Below are 18343 nucleotides of genomic sequence, written 5' to 3' on the forward strand. Positions count from 1 at the left end.
ATCAAGGCAGAGCGAACCTGTTTGGTATTCAATCGAATTTCCTAACGTAAAATATTGTCCTCAGTTATTTTCTGATCATGAAATGAAAGGTCTCGAAGTGAGTAAGGAAGCAGAGGAAAGGAAAACCACAAAACTGACCTGGAATAATCACAGAACTGGACTGAGACAGACAGGGAGTTTAACACTTGCTGGCCTTGCCCTGAATGAGGGAACTAATGCTTTTGTTTCATGATTCTATTTTGTAAGACTTCTGACACATTCTGCCTTATAAATGTTCTGGACTGTTATTCTAAGTTGGAATAAAACAGACATCGATAGAATACATATAAGACAGAGCAGGTCACATGAAATCGTAGAAACTAGAAATGGATCCATATGCACCAGACTCCTGACTTGGGTCTAAGGACCGAGGGGCTGGCCCGCTACCCTTCTCCTCGCTCTGTTCCCGCCATTCTGCCTCTGTTCCTCAACCCTGCCAGGCTCCTTCCCTCCCAGTGACCTTGCCCTTGATGGTCCCTCCACCTGGAACTTCTCTGAGATGTCCATATGGCCAACTCCTGGTCATCCTCAAGGGGTCACTCCTCCAGGAGGCCCCCTCTCCACCCACTCCTCCTGACCACATTGCCCTCTCTCATTCTCTTTGTAGTTCCTACCAGGGCCCACAATTACCCATGTTTGTTTACTGTTTCACCCAGGAAAACATGAGTTCTTACTCTCATATCCTCAGTGTCTACAGTGGTACCGGAGCATGGTAGGTATTCAATGAGTCGTTCTGAACGAAAGAACAGAGGAAGGGGCTCCTGAGGCAGCGAGTTCATGACAAGGACCTCAGAGAAGGCTGGAATTCCAAGGGGAGTGGAGGGAAGACGGCCGACGAGCTTTCATGGGAAACAGGAACAGGTCAGGTTTCTACAGGCCTCGGCACGGACTGTCCCCGGGAGGTTAGGACCAATAAGGGGACTCTGACAGGGTTTAACTCGAGGATGCTATGATTAGGTTTGGTTTTTTAATATCACCCTGGATTCAATATGAAAAATGAGTTACAAGGGAGCAAGAAAGGTTAGGAGTTCAGAGGCTGTGACAGCAACTCTGACAGGTGAGGGGGCCACACACATGGGAGGGTGAGTGGCCATGGCTCCTATGATGACTGAGAACAGAGTCAAGGCGGACTCAATGCTCAGCTTGCTGGCAGAGGGGCAGCATCCACCAAAATACTAGACATGTCAAAGGGTAAATGGGGTGGAGGACGGTGAACACTGCCTGGCTGGGCTGCCTCTGAGGTCTCCCGGGGAGCTGCCTAGTAGGTAGCTGGATACGAGGGCCTGGGGTTCAGGAGCTGCCCAGTAGGTAGCTGGCTATGAGGGCCTGGGGTTCAGGAAACAGGTCCGGACTGGAAGGAAACAAAGGTTCAAAAGACACCATGAATAAGACTGCGTTAATGACCAGGGAGGTGAGAGAGAGGGAAGTGGAAGGATTCTACGTTCCTGATAGGGGTCCTGCGGAAAGGGGGTGCTCCTGACGAAGCCCCAGATATAGCAGAGATGGACATTTGAAGAATCCCACATCTGCTCTGAAATTGCCTGGGCCCAGCAGAGCTACTGTACAAAAGGCTGAGTGGATATGGAGAGGGGCAGGCAAAGCCTAGGAGAGAAGTGTTTCAAGGGGCTTACTGGGAGGTGCTGGCTATAAAATGTGTTTGAATGGAGAAGTCATGCATCTCCCAAGGCCAAATGACTACATTCTCAGCCTCCCTTATCACTAGGCGTGGCTGTGTGACTAAGTTCCAATGAAGATAGAAACAAGTATGTGATCTATCCGGGATGTTTCAGCAAAACAGAAGGGGACACGGTCTCCTTCTCCTTTCTCCACCCTATTGCATGAAGCATGGATGAAATGGCTGGAGCTCTAGCAGCCTGTAGGTCCATGAGGATGAGGGCCAAAGCCAGAAGGTGGCAAAGAAATAAGCAAGAGAGTGCCTGAAAACTTCAAGAAACTGCCAAACCTCTTCCTGGGATTGCCTGCTTTCAGACTTTTTGTAAAAGAGAGAGAACTACACTATCTCATTTAATCCACTGTCCTTTGAACCCGTTCTGTTGTATGCTGTGGATCCTAATCCTAAAGGGAACACGAGCCGGCTGGTTAATTGCGTCCCCTGCATTGCTTTCCCCTTGCTGTAGGTCACGTCCTTGCCTTGATAGGGAATATCCTCCTCTTTGCCTGTATTTATTTAAATCCTGCCCGTGCTTTGGAGGGTGGATCAAATTCCACCTCCCACAGGAGACTTCCCTTCCACTTCCTCCCTGAACCCTGGCACTGCCTGCCAACCCCTACTCCTTGGGCATCTGGCCTAAGCTGCCTTCACAGTGGTTCGTCCCTCCACACTGACCTCCTGACTCCTCAAAGAGGCTCAGGACCATCAAGGGCATAGGCCTTGGATTGCCTACAAGGTCACCATGAATATGCCCCCAATAAGCCTCTCTCACCTCTACCTGCAGCCAGGGGCAGGGTGGGGTCAGAAAGTATGTAAATAAATTCTAAAAGTGGAAAGTCAGGCAGGAGTGAGGGAAGTTTGTAAGATATCTGAAACTACTTCTAATATGCAGAGGCAACTTGGGGGAAAGATCTGATACGCCTCCTTCAAACTATATAACACAGATGTTTGACCGCCATACAGTTAACCTGGCAAGAGGCATGATTCATATAAGAAACAAAATGAGTGGCAACCCGGAGAGGTTAGTGCTGCAGCCCCACACACATAAAACTGAGCCCCTTCCAAAAAAAAAAAAAAAAAAGTCGTGTTAACCAATGTATTTTCATAGACAACACACGCAACATATTCTGCATAAATTGTTATCAGTAACAAATTACTTTTGATTTGAGTAAAATAAAAATTATGTTCCAAACATTCTAAGAGCAAGTTCAGACACAACGGATATAGTTCATTTGTGAAAACAGTCTAATTTTTTTTAAATTATATACCTTTTTGCCATATTGTCTGCCACAGAAATTGTTAAAATCAATTGAAAAAGCAGCAAAGGCCCAGAGAATTCAGCCACGTCAGAGCTGGATCTGTCACACAAGCTGACCAGTCAGGAAGATGTCACCAGAGACAATGACTGGGGAGGCTGAAAGGGAAACTCCCCATGCAGTGGGTCAGCCCAGGTCCGAATAACAGGGTCTGTTTAAGGGCGTGTCCAGATTTCCTCCAAATGCCCGAGTGAGAGGTGAGAATGCAGAGAAGCCACGCTCCGGGACTACACGGAAACCCCAAAGTCAGCATAAATAAACACACGCAAACCCCGGTGGTCATACATAAACCCCGCAGGATGAGCTTGGCACCGAAGGGCCAGTTCAGAGAGAAGTTTGCTGGTTGCAATGACAGTGCCTCTCTGAGACCTGCATCTGGCGTGGAACAACAGCCATTCCAAACTGCAGAAGATGCCAAGCGCAGGGCAATAACAGGCCACGAGGCTAATACTGCTCTTTCCTGCAGACGTGTGAGCCGTTTACACAGCCTCACTTCTTTTGAAACCCAGCTGGTTTCCCCAGGCCTGCCCAAACTGCCTCCTTCCGGGCCTTGGAGTCCAGAATTCCATGCCAACCCCGCATGGCCAGATGCCACTTGGGACCGGTGCTTGGGGACATGGCCGGGCCCCAGGGAAAGCCTGCCTTCTGGACTGAGTCTCCACAGTGACCACCAGGTGTCAGTGGCGAGCGAGGAGACGCCCATCCTGAGTTTTCAGGGCACTTCAGCCGGCCCTGGAGCCGGGCACACCCACGCTGTGGCTCCGGGACAAGCGGCACTAGCTCAGATTCTTAGGCACGCAGGAGCATTTCATTTACTTGCAATTCACCACGCAACCTCACTGCACAACTTCTAGGATGGTTTTAACCCAATATCCTTCAGACACTTAGACAAAAGGGGAAGGACTGCCCGCTTCAGCAAGGACTGGGGCCTTGGTCTTCTTCCCCCAGGAAAGTGGAGGCACAAAGCAGGGTTTCTACTCCTTGCCAGTTCTCCCCCTAGAAACCACCAAGTGACTATTCTAGCAGTTTCTCTGTATACTGAGGCTCCAGATGTTGCATTTGTAAGGCGTCAGCGGCAGCTTAGGTGCCATTGGGTATGGAGACAAAACGCAGCCAAGAAACTGGCTACTTCACTGCCTGCTCTGATCTGGTTTCTTCCATCGGGTATAACGTCTTCAACAGAAATACTGGATTTATGGGTCACGGCAGCCACTAGGAAGCCTGTATGTTATTGGTCATTTAAACCCAGGGTGTCAGCAACACCCTGTCATACCTATATCTACTTCCCTCTATATGGAACACACGTGTATGCTGAGCCGGGCTCACTGTATCCTCAACAACAAGCTCCTTCCAGGGTCCACGTAGCCACTAAACATCACCCAGACACCAAAAAGAATGCATCCATTCCCCTCAGCCTTCCCACACCCAGACACAGCCCCTGCTGAGCACTGCCGCCTCCGAGGACTTGAGCTATCTGGCAGGTGCTTCTATGGCCATTATCCCCTTAACCTGAATCTAAGTGAGCCTGACTCTCTATCTCACACGCCAGGATGCTGAGAACAGAGGAGAAACACAAACTCCCTGATGAAGGACCCTCCCGAGTTCAGCTGAGGCTTTTGCAAATAGCTTCAAGACCCCATCTTGCACAAGGAAACACTCCAAGGTTTTTATACTACATGGCATCACCGGGTCCCAAAACTTGGCAAGACAGTTTGTAACTGGGGGACCAACGCTGGCCCAACTGTCCTTGGGACGATCTTTATTCACAAGAAGCATTACACTTAGTGATGACGGGGAGCTCAAGGGCATTCTGTGGGTACAGAGAATGTACAATGATAGTCAGGACAGGAGCTTAGCCAGGGAAGCGACTGCCCCTCTCCTTTTGCCTTCATTCACGGCCCCCTGTCACATTCCACCCAACCCCAGCAACAACTTTCAAGCCTGCGTTTTCCCAAAACAAGGGCTTCCAGGTCCGGACAAGGAAACATGCCACAGACAAGCTTGCGGGAGCAAAATGCCGGTCTCACCGTTAGTTGATGATAATAAACAGTGGCGGACGCTGCCCAGAGAGGACGTGCTGCAGTTCTGCCAGAGGTCCATCGTGTGTCCGTTGGCCACGATCCATTGCTAGAAAGAACCGGACATCCTAAGTCAGGCGAGGCAGTGAGGAGTGACAGAAAGGGGAGGGAGAAGACCCTGGGAAAGCAAAGGGGTGCCTCATCAACCTGCCCCCTGGCCTGCCCTTGCCCTGCCCGGTGCTGCCCAGCCAGAGGCCACTGTCATGCTGGAGAGGGGAGAGGTGCGTGTCTGGCTCAGACACTGTCAGGGGGAAGGCCAGGGTGCGGCAGTGAAAAGCACTTGGTAAATGGACAAGTGGCACACACATAAGTTATGATGTGCAGAGCTGTGTACTATGGTAGAAGGAGCCTGGGCTCAACCCGGGCCCACCTGCCTTCAAGCCTCCTCTCCACTGGACCTTCTGCTGTTTCCTTATTTATTTATAACTCCTACCAACCTGACAAGACTATCAAGCACAATAATTTTAAAATGCTTATAAAATTCACAAATCCGGAACATAATTATTTCTCAACCTTTGAAACAGACAAGAAGATCCTGCCTGGGACCTGCCTTATATGAAGAAGTGAGAGCCACAGCACCTCGATGCCCGGGTCTGTGCCCACCTTCCCAGCCAGGGAATGAGTGTAGAGCTTATCTACTTGAGCTCAGTGGTTTTGTAACCCACGTTGCCCTGATGGCCTGTTCAGACAGGGGCTCTTTTACTAAGAAGGTGCTATGTTCACATCATAAAGCAGACCTGGGACTGTGAACTCTTTTAAAAAAGCCAATTTTAACTTCCCAATTTTAAGTCCTAATGGGTGTTCTGTGAACTAAGCTGTCCATCTGACCTATGACATGTGGGAAAAAAAGCAAACCTTCATAATTATTCCACATCCTCAACAAACCTGCATCAGGGAAAAAAGCTAAACAACTTTACCAAGTAAAGGTCTGGGGCCCTGGATCTGCCCTGAAATTACTGGGCTTAGAGAGAGAGGCCTGGCAGCTAACCTAGTCCAGTGATTGCTTCCTTCCCACCCCTTCATCTGCTCTGGATTTCTCAAAACAACCCAAGAGGCGCAGATTGCCAGAAACTGCAAAACGCTAGGGAACTTCTGGGACTTCTCCTTGCAAATAATCAAGCAGTCCTGAACTAGGGGGGTGGGGGTGGGGGAGCACAGGCGAAATCCTGGCCTCAGGAGGCCCTAGCTTTGGGTGAGGACTGGATGCCCTCAGCCCCTGCCCCACCAGCCAGCCCGCCGGGCACTCACACTGACGATCGTGGAGACGAACAGCAGCACGAGCACTGCGACGTGGAGGACAATGATACCCAGCAGCAGGAGGAGCATTTTGGCGGCAAGTTGTGATCAGCGGAGTTTCTGCCTGCGGGAGAGAGCACAAGCTGGACGTGAGGCCCAGCAGACTGGCCCCAGAGAGCTCTAGCGAGGGCGGGAGGGGTGCGAGGGAGGTTCCCCGGCCGCGGAATGCCGGGCCTGGCGCTGCGCCCGCGCCGCCTCCGGGATGGGGGCCCTGCATGCCCGGCGGCCGCCGAGAGGGGGCAGCAGCGGACCGTAGGATGTCTGCCCAACCTCAGCAGGGAGGGGGTCCCGCTCCACAGAACATATTCTGCTTTTGGAAAAAACATGTGCTAAGTCAGTCCAGGAGGAGAGGTTTTTCCAAAATGACAAGCAGAGGCCAGAGCCCGCCTCCACCCACCCCGGCGCCTCCCGGGGCAGCCCGACTTGGGGAAGGGGTCAGAAAGTGGAGAGCAACGCTCCCTTTTGGAGTGAAGGTGGGGGCGAGGGGCTAGGCGCCCAGATTTCTGAGAGAGGCCTGGGGGCAGCAGGGGCAGGCTGGGCGGGAGAGCGCCTGGCAGGGAGTCGCTTTCCCAGATCCAGGCGCGCTCCGCATTCCGTTGGTCTCCAAGTTTCCACTCAGTTCTGCCAGCGCGCCCGGAGCCGTCCTGGCCCCAGCTCAGCAGCCAGAGACACTGGCGGTTCGGGGAGAGGAGCTGGGTGGCGTGGGGAGGGAAGAAAGGCGGAGCGAGCCCCGGACCCGGCGCTTCCCGCCAGCCGCGCGCGCCCCCTCCCACCCCGCAGTCCCTGGGCGGGGCCTCCAGCGGCCGGCGCCCCGCAGGCCCGCCCTGCGCGCCTCGGGGCCCTAAGCGCGCGGAGCCGGGAACGCAGACCTGGGACTGGGAAACCTTTTCTGAAAAAAGCCAATTTTAACTTCCCGATTTTAAACCCTGAAGGGTGTTTTGTGAACTAAGCCACCCATCTAATGGAGCGGAGCAAATGTCGGTGGGAAGGAGAGGCGGAGGGAAAGGGTCGAGTCCCAGGAGAACTGCAGCGGCCACCGCGCGGTGCTGTCCTCGCCCCTCATTTTAGGGACCCTGGGGGACTGGAGAGCGGGGTGACCTGTTAGAGGATAGGTGAAGTTGGGAGACCAGTTGAGTCTTTGGGGACTATTTCAGGACGGAGTCGCGGGCCAGGGAGATGTTTCCTAACTCGGTTTTAAAGTACCCAATCCCGGGCCCCTTCGTCATCCTCCATAAGCAACACCCTGAAAGAAACCCAGGATTGTACAGGGAGAAATGAGCGGTTTTCTGATGTCTCCCAGAAGGTTTAAATAAATCCCGTGGCTCCTAGTGCCGGGGAGGGGCAAGAGGAGGAGGCTCAGGCATACAGCTAGAAAGTGGGGAACCACAGCACCCCGGGATGTCCACCGCAGGCACTGCCGTGCCAATGAGTCCCGCGTAGGCTCCCTTCCAGCGAGGCGAAAACTGTTCCGCCCCTCCCCAATATCCCGACCCCAACACCCGCGCCCCTTAGGTTTACAGGTCAGCAGCACCCCACTCTGTATCCTTAAAAACCCCGTAGGAACCGTAAGGGACAGGCCCTGGTCTGTCTGCCCGCGCCCGATACGGAAAGCTCGGGGACCTGGCCAGCGGAAGCCTGCGCGGGCTCCGCGCTCCCTGGCACCATCGACGGGAGATGCCCACGTTTCTCCTCCGTCTCCTCCACTTTCCCTACCAAAGCACTTACAGCCCAAAGGGATAGCGGTCCCCGATCCTCAGAGCAGCCTCAGGCACGGACTCGCTGAGTTCTCTCGCCGGCGGCGGGCGTCCCCGAAGACAGCTGCGCTGCGGGGCTTCGCGCGCCGAGCAGGGGCGGGCGGGAGGCTCCCGGCCTTCCCTTTAACGGGAACAACGCCCTGTCTGCGTCGCCGCAGTGGGGTGTGTCCCTGGGTCAGCGTGTGCGGGAGGGCGGGACTCGGGGAGGAGAAAGGGCAGAAAGTGGCGGGTGGGGGCAAGAGACAGTTATTCGTCTTCCGTGCGCCTCCGGAGAAAGTCAATCACTGCAAAACCGCTGCGACTTTGACTGGAAACCAGGAGACAGCGGAGCTTTCTCACCTCCGCTTCCCCTCACTCCGCCGAGTTCATGGAACCCAAGCGCTGACCAATAAACTGGCCCCTCCACCCCCTCAGCCCACGTGGGAAAAGCCAGCCAGAGTTCGCCCCCGCGGGTGCCCAGCGCTGGGTTTCGGGGGGCTCACTCACGCAGGCTGAGTTCACGTAGGGACCGAGGCTGGATTACTCTCGGGGGCGTGTGTGTGGGGGGGGGGGAGGGGGGGGACGCGGGGGGACGGCGGCTGCCACTTCAGCGTTGGAAGATGCCCAATCCTCTCAGTTCCTGGCGCACCTGGCCTGCTCTGTGGTCTTAACTGGGCACATCTGCACCGCGCGCTCCCGAGCTATCCCTGTCTGCCCGCGGGCCGCGCTAGGATCGGAGTGGACCAATCTAATGGGCCCCGCTTGGATGAGAGGGGCTGAGGGAGAGTCCTGGCAACTATGAGACAGCCAGTCCTGGGGTCCAGCCCCCCCACTAGCCTGGGCAAACCAGAACACAACCGAGTATGCTCCAAGCGAAGTTTGCCTGGCTTAGCTCCCAGGCTCGGCTGGCGTCCCTGCCACGAGGTGGGGAGTTGGCCATTTGAGGTGGGGGAAGAGCAGCCAGGGAAATCAGCTGATTCATAGCTGCCTGAACTTGGTCCGCCTAGAGACTAGCCCTTCCGGGCGGGCGTGGCAAAGATGCGCTCAAATAGACACTCCTGCAGTCCAGCCTTGGTGTATGAACAGAGAGCCCCAGTGTGGATGTTAAGCGTCTTTGCCTAATAATGCAGTACACACGCACACACACACACACCTACCTACTAGTGAACTGTCATAAAATCTCATCACTTTAAATGATTCAAATCATTCCACATTATTTTACTATTTGAAAGTAGCTGCTTATTGTAGCTAATTGTATATGCATTCTTATGCGAAAATAAGTTATTTGAAAAATTCTTCAAGCAATATCTTTTAAAAATTGTTATATTATCAGATTTTTAAAAAGAATCATAGTAAAAATTGTATCCAATGTCCATCATATGGCAGGCACTTTAGCAGGACTTTACACTTGTCTGTGAGAGGTGGTATGGTCCAATGTTTAGGCACTGTGGCTCTGGGCTCAGCCACACCTGATTCCCCTGCTTTCTCAGGGTTCGTGAATTTGGGGAATCAGCTGAAGTCCACTGAGCATCTGTTTTCTCTCTGCAAACAGGACTAATAGTAAAACGTGAAGCAGCAAGCGTAATATCTGAAGCATAATAAGGGCACATTGTCACCATTCTTATTATGACATCACATGTAACGCTCACAACAAGTTCAGGGGCAAGTCTGACTGCCCTGAACTAAAATAGCTCTTAACTCCCATCCACTGAAAATGCATATGTAAGGAGAATGACTAACTAAAGAAAACGAAGTGTGTGGGTTGGTTTTTTTTTTTTTTTTCTCCCCGGGTCATTTTACATTCAGGCTTGCCCTAGGAGTTATTGCTTTGCTTTATGCCACTTAGACTTTTATTTAACTTATTATTTAACCAACATTTATGCAATCACTATGTACCCAGTACAATTCTAAGCACTTTACAAATATTAGTATATTTAACTCAGGATTTTTTTCTCTTCCCTTTTCCCCACAAGTAAACTGTTAAATGAAATATACATCTAGAAAATGTACACATTGTAAGGCACAGCTCAGACCTTCCTTTCTTTTGAACCCAATATTTTAATCAGTACCAGGTCGCAGCCGCGCTGTGGGCTGTGGAACCTGAACCCAGCTGCCCTCACGGCCTCTCCTGTCCTCTGCCTATTGGGCTCCCAGTGGTGGACGAGGCTCAGTGCAGGGTGAGCGAGCTCTGCCACACCCAGGGCGGGCCAGGGCTCAGCTACAGGTGGAAGCTTCTCTCCGACCTGCTTACCAATGCCACATCACCTGCCAGTGTCTAGGCAGAACTGGTTCCCATCAGGAAAAGACCATCTGGACCCCCCTGGTCCCTTCAAACCGATGTACTGGGCTTTCTAGATGCCCTAGGATGGTCACTCTCACCACCCCAGCCAGAGTGTACGTCCAGCTCTTAATCTAGGATTAAAAAATTCTCTGACTCCCCAGTCAATTCCAACACAAATGCAGCCCCCCACTGCAATCCTTTCCATTTGCGTTCTGCAGGGACTGGGGGATTGGGCAACAAACACTCTGTAAAGCATAATAAGTACACGCCACCCAGAGGCACAGTTTGCAATAAAACTCACCCGGCCAAACAGGGTAACCCCTTCCTCCACGCGGCTTCCTTTGCAGTCAAATGCTAAGGGTGCAGAGGCAAGGCCCTCCCACAGGGCAGCAGAGAGGCCTGCAGCTGGCAGACCAAGCCCGCTGCTTCTGACCAGGCTCCCAAGATGCTCCCTGGTGGTGTTCCCTGTCACTGAGAGCCGAACCAGGCGTCCTTCCAGTTATTCAGGGGCTGGTCCAATGCTGGGATATGTCATGGTGGCCTGAGAGCATCTCAGCCTCTACTATTTAAAGAGACAGTGCCCAGCTTTGTGTGCTTTGCAGAACATGGTGATCCTAAGAGGCCCTGCAGAACCTGAAATCAACAAGATGAGCTCTTTGTATGCCCAAAACCTGGGATGCCAAGGCTATTCTCACTGGAAGTGCCAGCTTGTGTAATAGCAAAGGTCTCCTGGGTTTTCAGTGCCCACCCCACCTCCCAGTGAATCCTGTAAAAATGAAATACACTGTGTGAAGGCTCATGTCCATAGTGGTATATGTGTGCAGACAGATTTCATTTTTAATCAACTATCATTTTAAGGAGCTGAGACATTACACAGATCACCTCTCATAGCATCACCTCAAGGAACCAAATGTCTCCATGTCATTTGTTATAAAGTGTTGACCTTCATGAGATAATTCAAGAAAAAAAGCAACAACCCTCTACTGAAAACATTCTAACCTGTCAGGCAGGCAGCACAGGCCAGAGGAGCAATCAGAAAGCTGTGAAGAGGCGCACGCTGAAGGCATGGTGTTCGCAGGCTCTCTGTGGCTTCTGCGCCTCTGTGCGCCCCCAAAGAGCCCGCCATCTCTTGCAAGGTCTCCTGGTTGGAAACTCCAGGACAAGGGGAGTTGGTTTCATTGAATGAGTTTCCTGAAATTCTGGCAATTTCCTCACTTTTTTTTTTAAAGGATATGTTTTATTGTTTTTTGTTTAGAGAGAGGAAGGGGAAGAGAGAGAGGGACAGAGACAGAGACAGGGACAGAGACAGAGAATATGACCCAACTGGGGATCGAACTGCTACCTAGTTATGTACCCTGACTGGGAATCAAACCCACCACCTTTGGTGTATGGGATGACGTGTCAACCAAGTGAACCGCCCGGCCAGGGCTCCCTACCTCTTAAGTTAGGGACTCGGAGTCTGGAGCACCCCACAGAGTTTGGGGAAGTGCTCTCAGCACAGATACTTTGTGTATTGGGCTGTGCAGGTGGTCTGGAAGAGTGGGGGGACCAAGCTGCTCTCTCCCCTGATCTGCTCCCAGCCTGCCTTTCCAGTCCCCAGGAAATAAGGTAGCCTTTTCCTTTGGGCAACTCATTTCTATTTTCCCCAGCTGTGGTTCCCAGTCCTGAACTGCTCCTGGTTTCCCTCCAGCTGCCTTCTGCTGTGGAGCCCCATTGGAGGCAAGGCCCAGTGTGGGCTGCAGTGTTCTGCAAGTTATAGCTCACAGTCCTGCCAGACAGATCAGGCTCTGTGTGTGTGTGTGTGTGTGTGTGTGTGTGTGTGTGAGAGAGAGAGAGAGAGAGAGAGAGAGAGAGACGGGGGAAGACCTCACTCAATCCCTCCTGGGGGGACCTGTGAGCATGGTTTTCAGGCCTCCCAGACAGCCCCCTTCCTAGGGTGCCTTGCACAGCGAGACTCTGAAGGCCGCTGCCCTTCAGGATGGGATTAAGCCTGGAGACCTCTGAAAGGACAGCTCTGCTCAGGGGAAGAAGCACCTGCATTTTGCTTCTGAGGAGGCAGAGCCAGTCCGGTGAGCTCCTCACGCTGCCAGGGCTCCAGGTTTCAGGACCTGCTCTCCTGGCCTTGGGTCTCCTTTGCTGCCCCATCTCCTGAGTGAAGCCCTGGAGAGCCTGCCGGCATGGCCGTGACCTGTGAGACACGCCCTTGAGGCTGCAAGGACCAGAGCTGGTCACTGCACTCCACGGCCCCGTCCACCTGGTCTGGTGCCCTTGTCGTCACTCACGCAGGCCTCCCCACAGTCAACCAAGGCAGTGCCTTCCTGGTCCTCCAGCGGACCCGCACCCAAGGCATCTGCGTTGAGCAATGTGTCTGTCCTCAGGGTCATGGAGAATATCCCACGAGGCCACTTGCCATAATAATGAATAGGCTATTTACCAAATCACACTTATCATTCCTTCCCTATCTTCTAGATGGGGAAAGTGAGAATTAGGCAAACGTCTTGAGGAAAGCCAGACTGGCGAATTCCCACGCCCCAGCTTTTCCGCCGCCCGTGCTACTTCAGCTTGTTAGCGACAAGTCACCCCGAAGTCAGAGCTGACAGTGATGACAACCACAGTGGCTCACAGCTACCTGGGACTCACCGTGTGCCAGGCGCCATGCTGAGCCTCTTGCACGAATCCAATCATTTGATCCTCACAACAACCTTATGAAATACCCCGCGGCCTGTTTTATACAAGGGGAAACTGAGGCACAGCATGACATCGAGTGAGTTTCTCAAGACAAAAGAATGACAGATTCGAACCAGGCATCTGTGAAGTTTTGCAGCCCACCATGCAGTCATACACATCCATGCCCTTTTCATGCTGCTGCCATAGACACCGTACCATCTAATTTCCTTTTTACCGAAGATCCAGACACATTACACCTACTTACACATTCACGTTTCTTTTCCTGTTAATAAACCAAGGAAGTGTCCCAACCACCCCCCCCCCCCACAACTGCATCAGTCCTGTGAGTCCCCTTGTACGCATCCTGCCTCATCCTGCCCCACGAGGCCTCTGTGTCCCTCAGTGCCCGTGGGTCCTGCACAGAGGTGAGTTTCATTTCCCAAGGCTGCCTCTGTCCTTGGGGAGTGGAACCAAGCAGACTGGGGAAGTGGGGGGCGGCCCTTTCTGAATGCATTTGCAGCTACTAATCCCGTTTCATGGGGTGTCTCCCTCAGCGGGGACTCCTTGCGGCCATTTTCTATGTGGAGAAACTGAGCGCTGGACCTGCAGCCAGTTCTCTGCTTCCCAAACCGGTGAACGTTCCAGACGCAGAGGCCCCACCCAGCACGCGGAGGGAGGCTCCGCTGGGCCTCTGGCCAGGGGATGCAGTTGTCTGTGGAGCGTCTGCGCACCGCATGCGGTCAGCATCTGGGAGTGTTTACACTAGCAAAGCCTTTCCTGTTTCCTGGCAGCCACAGCGGGTGTGGGTGTGCTTGGCGAAGCCGGGGCACCCACCGCTGGCCTGAAGGGTCCTCAAAAGTCAGGTTATTGCCTCATCTAGTCTCATCTAGACTCTTCTGACCTCGGGTTAGAGTAGCTGATTATTAAAAGAGCAAGCAAACTGGAAAAAAATGGCAAAGAGGAAGGAAGGGAGGGAGAGAGGAGAGAGAAAAAAAGAAAGAGAGGGAAGGGGATGTGAAGGGAGGAAGGAAGAACCTGAACGAGCCAGTTTACCTTCCAAGAGCAGGTCCCTCTATAAAGTCATGTTTGAAGTTATGTGACCTCCAAGTCCCTAGAAGGTGTCCTCAAGGAGCAATGCAGAAACAGGTGGAGAGCAGCAGAGACACCCAAACTCACGCGGCACTGGCCAGTCCCTACATTACATGGATGAATAAATTCCTTTGCGGATACACTGCATCTTTGCTCCTTCACCTGTTGGGGAGAACCAGCACAGAATGGTTATGTTGTGCCATTGGAACAATACGAAGTACAAAGAATTCTTTGTTCCCAAATGCAGTGTCACTTGGGAAAGCCAGATTCCACAGATGCAAGTGGAGGGGGAAAGCGGTCCTTTCTCTGACACGTCATGAGCTAGCAGAGGAAGGATTCAAGAACCATTTAAGCGAGAGAGCTTCTGAAACTCATTTGTACTTGGAATTGAAAATTCTGAAGCTCTTCTAAGACTCTTCCTCCTAAGGGACATTTTTCTACTCCAGCCAGGGATAAGCTCACTGAGGCAGGGAATGTGAGCCGTCTGGCCACACAGCAAGGGATGGATTTTCTGGGCGTCTCAGAGCAGGCACAACAATGCTGTGGAAGGCAGCCTGGGCTTAATGTCAGTGGTTGGACTCATTGTGGGAGGAGGACAGGAAAGGCAACTATAAGCCAAGGAAATGCTTGATTCAGGCAGACAAGGCCACACCAAGCTGTGAGACAGAAATCTCCCTCAAAGAGGAGACCCACATGAATATTCTGAAAGGGAACCTGGGAGAACAATTCCCACAATGCACCATTGTACCCATGAGCCCTCAACCCCCCTCTGACCTGGAGAAACAGTGGTTTAACATAAAACTTGAGAGCAGATGTTTCTTCATCTCTGAGTCCCTGAACCACTTACCAAGTGTGACCCCTCAGCTAACACCAGGGAAGGTCACTGACAAAGGCCAAATCCTTCTGAGAGGTTCAAGCCAACACTGGGCCCAGTGTCAAGTATTCTTACTTTGTTGTTAAAGACTAGGAAATAGCCAATCTAGGAAACTCCAGTGGTAATCCCATGCCTCATGGCACAATCACCTTAGAATTTTGATTCAGAATTAAAATTGTAGAAATGTATCTTAAAATAGTCAAGGGTATGCAAAAATGTGGCTCTCGAGGTATTTATTGTAGCACTCTTTCTGATGAAGGAAAATATGAACATTCTAACTCTCAAACAATAGGAAAATGATTGGGCAGATATTGGTACAGTGGAAAGATGTAATGTTATGTAGATATTAAAAATAACGTGAGGGCGATTATTTAGTGAAATGAGGAACTACAATGGGGTTAGTTGGGAAAATGTTTCAAGTTCCTATACCTGTAATCTGTTGGACACTTCCAGGCACTGTGCTACACCTCTCATTTGTTACAGACAGCAACCCCAGGAGGAGTGGCCTGCCATGACCCCAGGACACCAAGGGGTGAATGCAGTGCCCAGGGGCACACAGCCAGCAGGTGGGGTAGCCAAATGTAAACGTTGACACCAGAGGCCAAGATCCTGCATTCTTAACCACTGAACTTCATCACATGTGTAGTCTTAGATGTACCCCAAGTTCCACAGGGATAAAAATGAAAGCAAACCCTGAAATGCTGTACAGCTTGGAGGATGCAGTATAAAATAATTCTTTTAACACTGTGTTTTCAAGTTCTAACATAAAAGGGGGAAAATAAATTCACACAGAAGTGAGCATATCACGGGGATAATAGTGATTAATAACCCCACATCTTAGCCTCATGCCTTCATCATGACGAATCTGTGGCTTTCTGGCTTAAGTGGAGGGAACAAGCATGGGGTCTGCCTCAGGGATGGCTGGGGCATGGGGTGGGGGGGCGGGCGGTGGAATGGGGAGCCACAGGCAGGCCCTGATTCTTCTTCTGTGCCATCTCCAAATGGAGTCATACATCCAGGCACAGAGGTGTCATGTCAGGGTGGAGTTAAGTTGCGCATCCTACAATATTGCTGGTAAAATGTAATCATTTATATGGACCATGAGTTTGGTAAGTTTATTTGTACTTATTTAAATACCCTGTAAAACTTAGGGTAGGGAGTGGCCTGGACCTTTACTGATCTTGAGGAATCCCGAATAAGCCAACAGTTCATTGATTTAAGTTATGTGACTTTGAACCTGAGAATCCCTACAACCCACACCAAGAGCATCAGACATGGTTCAGATGAGTAAAAGTGCACTGAAAATTATGGTCCATTTGACCAAAGGGAAACACCCTACATGATTGTCAGTGGTCTGTCACCTACCACATTATTCTCATAATCAATCTCTTTCTCTCTCTTTCTCACCTCATTCATCCATTACAATGTGCAACCATAATGAAATCAAAATACCTATAATATTTGAATTTCACTACTTTGCAAGATCCTCAATGATTGGGAGACCTCAAGACTTTTTTTGAATTTTCCTTCCCAGCAAGATATTTTCAACAGCCTTCTCAAGGGTGGCCTACTTGCCATGGCTTCAGGCCTCACTCTTATATAACCACAAATCATTGACATGCACCTGCTTGTGGACCTGTAGGAGGGGCATATTTATGAAGTATTTCCTAAATTTATCATACCCTGGAGCGTTTGTTCTCAGATTCTCTCTAAGACTTCATTTCCATGAAACTCCTGGGAAACATGGGAGTTCCCCATGACCTCTCCCGCTCTGACAGTCTGGTCTCTATTGGTGAAGCCAAATGGAGGAAATGGCAATGTTTCCCAGGCAGGGAAGAGAAGCATCCACAGAGGCCAGAGAGTCATCACTGTGATCCTAAGTAAGGAACTGAATAGGTGTGGTCTGAGGCCACCTCTGCCATGTCCTTCCCAATGGCTACTCAGGCTCTCCCTTGTTATATGTTCATCCCCCTTTTGGGAGAACCACCATGATTCATCTCAGGGGGTGGCCTCATCCTGGTCTTTGAAGACCATCCTACCTAATAATAGACAAATATGCAAATTGACCATACCTCCGACACACCCACAAGCCACGCCCACCATCCAATCAGAGCGAGCATGCAAATTAACCCAAACCAAGATGGCTACAGCCACAGAGAGCAAGGTTTCCTAGGTAACTGAGGAAGCCAAGCTTTCTGCCTGCCCTTGCCAGGCCTAAGCCTCCACTCAAGCTACAAAGTTTCAATTATAGAAGGTAAAGAAATTCAAACAAATGGCGGCAGAATGGAGCTTGAGAGAGCAGGCCAGGGTTGCCCCCAAAACAGGGGAAGCAAAGCTTTCTGCACACCCTAGCTGGGCCCACCCGCTTTAAGGCAACAAAGTTTCAATTATAACCCCAACAGAAATGGCTGCCAGCCTCGGAGGGAGCCGGAGGGAGCCCCAGGCTTGGCTCCGCTCCAGGCTACAAAGTTTCAATTGTAGAAGGAAAATAAATTCTAAATACCAGGGCCTCCGCTTGGGTTGCCAGGGGGCGTGGCCGGCCTGCAAACCACCACAGGCCCCTCGCTCAGGCCGCCCCATGCCCCAAGGGAACCCCCACCTGATCCGGGACACCCTTCAGGGCAAACCAGCTGGCCCCCACCCCTGTACCAGGCCTCTATCCTATCTAATAAAAGAGTAATATACAGATTGATCATCACTGCAACACACAATATAGCTGCCCCCATGTGGTCAAAGATCCTGCCCCCATGTGGACACAAGATGGCCACCACAAGATGGCCAGCAGGAGAGGGCAATTGGGAGGCACCCAGCCTGCAAGGGAGGGCAGTTGAGAAGGACCAGGCCTGCAAGGGAGGACAGTTGGAGGTGATCAACCCTGTAGGAGAGGGCAGTTAGGGGTGACCAGGCCAGCAGAGGAGAGAAGTTGGGGGCAAACAGGCTGGCAGCAGAGTGGTTAGGGCGTGATCAGGCTGGCAGGCAGAAGCGGTTAGGGGCAATCAGGAAGGCAGGCAGGCAAGCAGTTGGGAGCCAGCAGTCCTGGATTGTGAGAGGGATGTCCGACTGCCCGTTTAGGCCCGGGATCGGGCCTAAACGGGCAGTCGGACATCCCTTGAGGGGTCCCATATTGGAGAGGGTACAGGCTGGGCTGAGGGACAACCCCCCTCCATGCACGAATTTCGTGCACCGGGCCTCTAGTATAATTATAATGCTATATGAGTGATTCACAGGTGGCCTCTGTGTATTGGTCCCTATGTTGTTAATTTCTTCACTGCAGGCTGAGATCCATTATGTCAAAGCC

General features: G+C 51.7%; 1 protein-coding gene across 2 annotated transcripts in view; it reads right to left on the reverse strand.

Annotated features, from left to right (window-relative positions):
* Positions 1–10850, reverse strand: part of PMP22 (peripheral myelin protein 22) — a 29242-nt gene extending 18392 nt beyond the window's left edge. Inside the window, exons 1-3 of one of the 2 annotated variants that reach the window (XM_079798936.1) lie at positions 10717–10850; positions 6354–6465; positions 5055–5154 (exon numbers count right to left, since the gene is read on the reverse strand). In XM_079798936.1, coding sequence (XP_079655062.1) covers positions 5055–5154; positions 6354–6431 — 178 coding nt within the window. In that variant the 5' untranslated portion in view covers positions 6432–6465; positions 10717–10850. Of the gene's footprint in view, positions 1–5054; positions 5155–6353; positions 6466–8126; positions 8294–10716 lie in introns of those variants that run through there. The other variant, XM_079798935.1, reaches the window with a different exon arrangement.
* Positions 10851–18343: the final 7493 nt, after the last annotated feature.

Source organism: Cnephaeus nilssonii (assembly GCF_951640355.1).
Source record: "Cnephaeus nilssonii genome assembly, chromosome: 19".
Taxonomy (NCBI): domain Eukaryota; kingdom Metazoa; phylum Chordata; class Mammalia; order Chiroptera; family Vespertilionidae; genus Cnephaeus; species Cnephaeus nilssonii.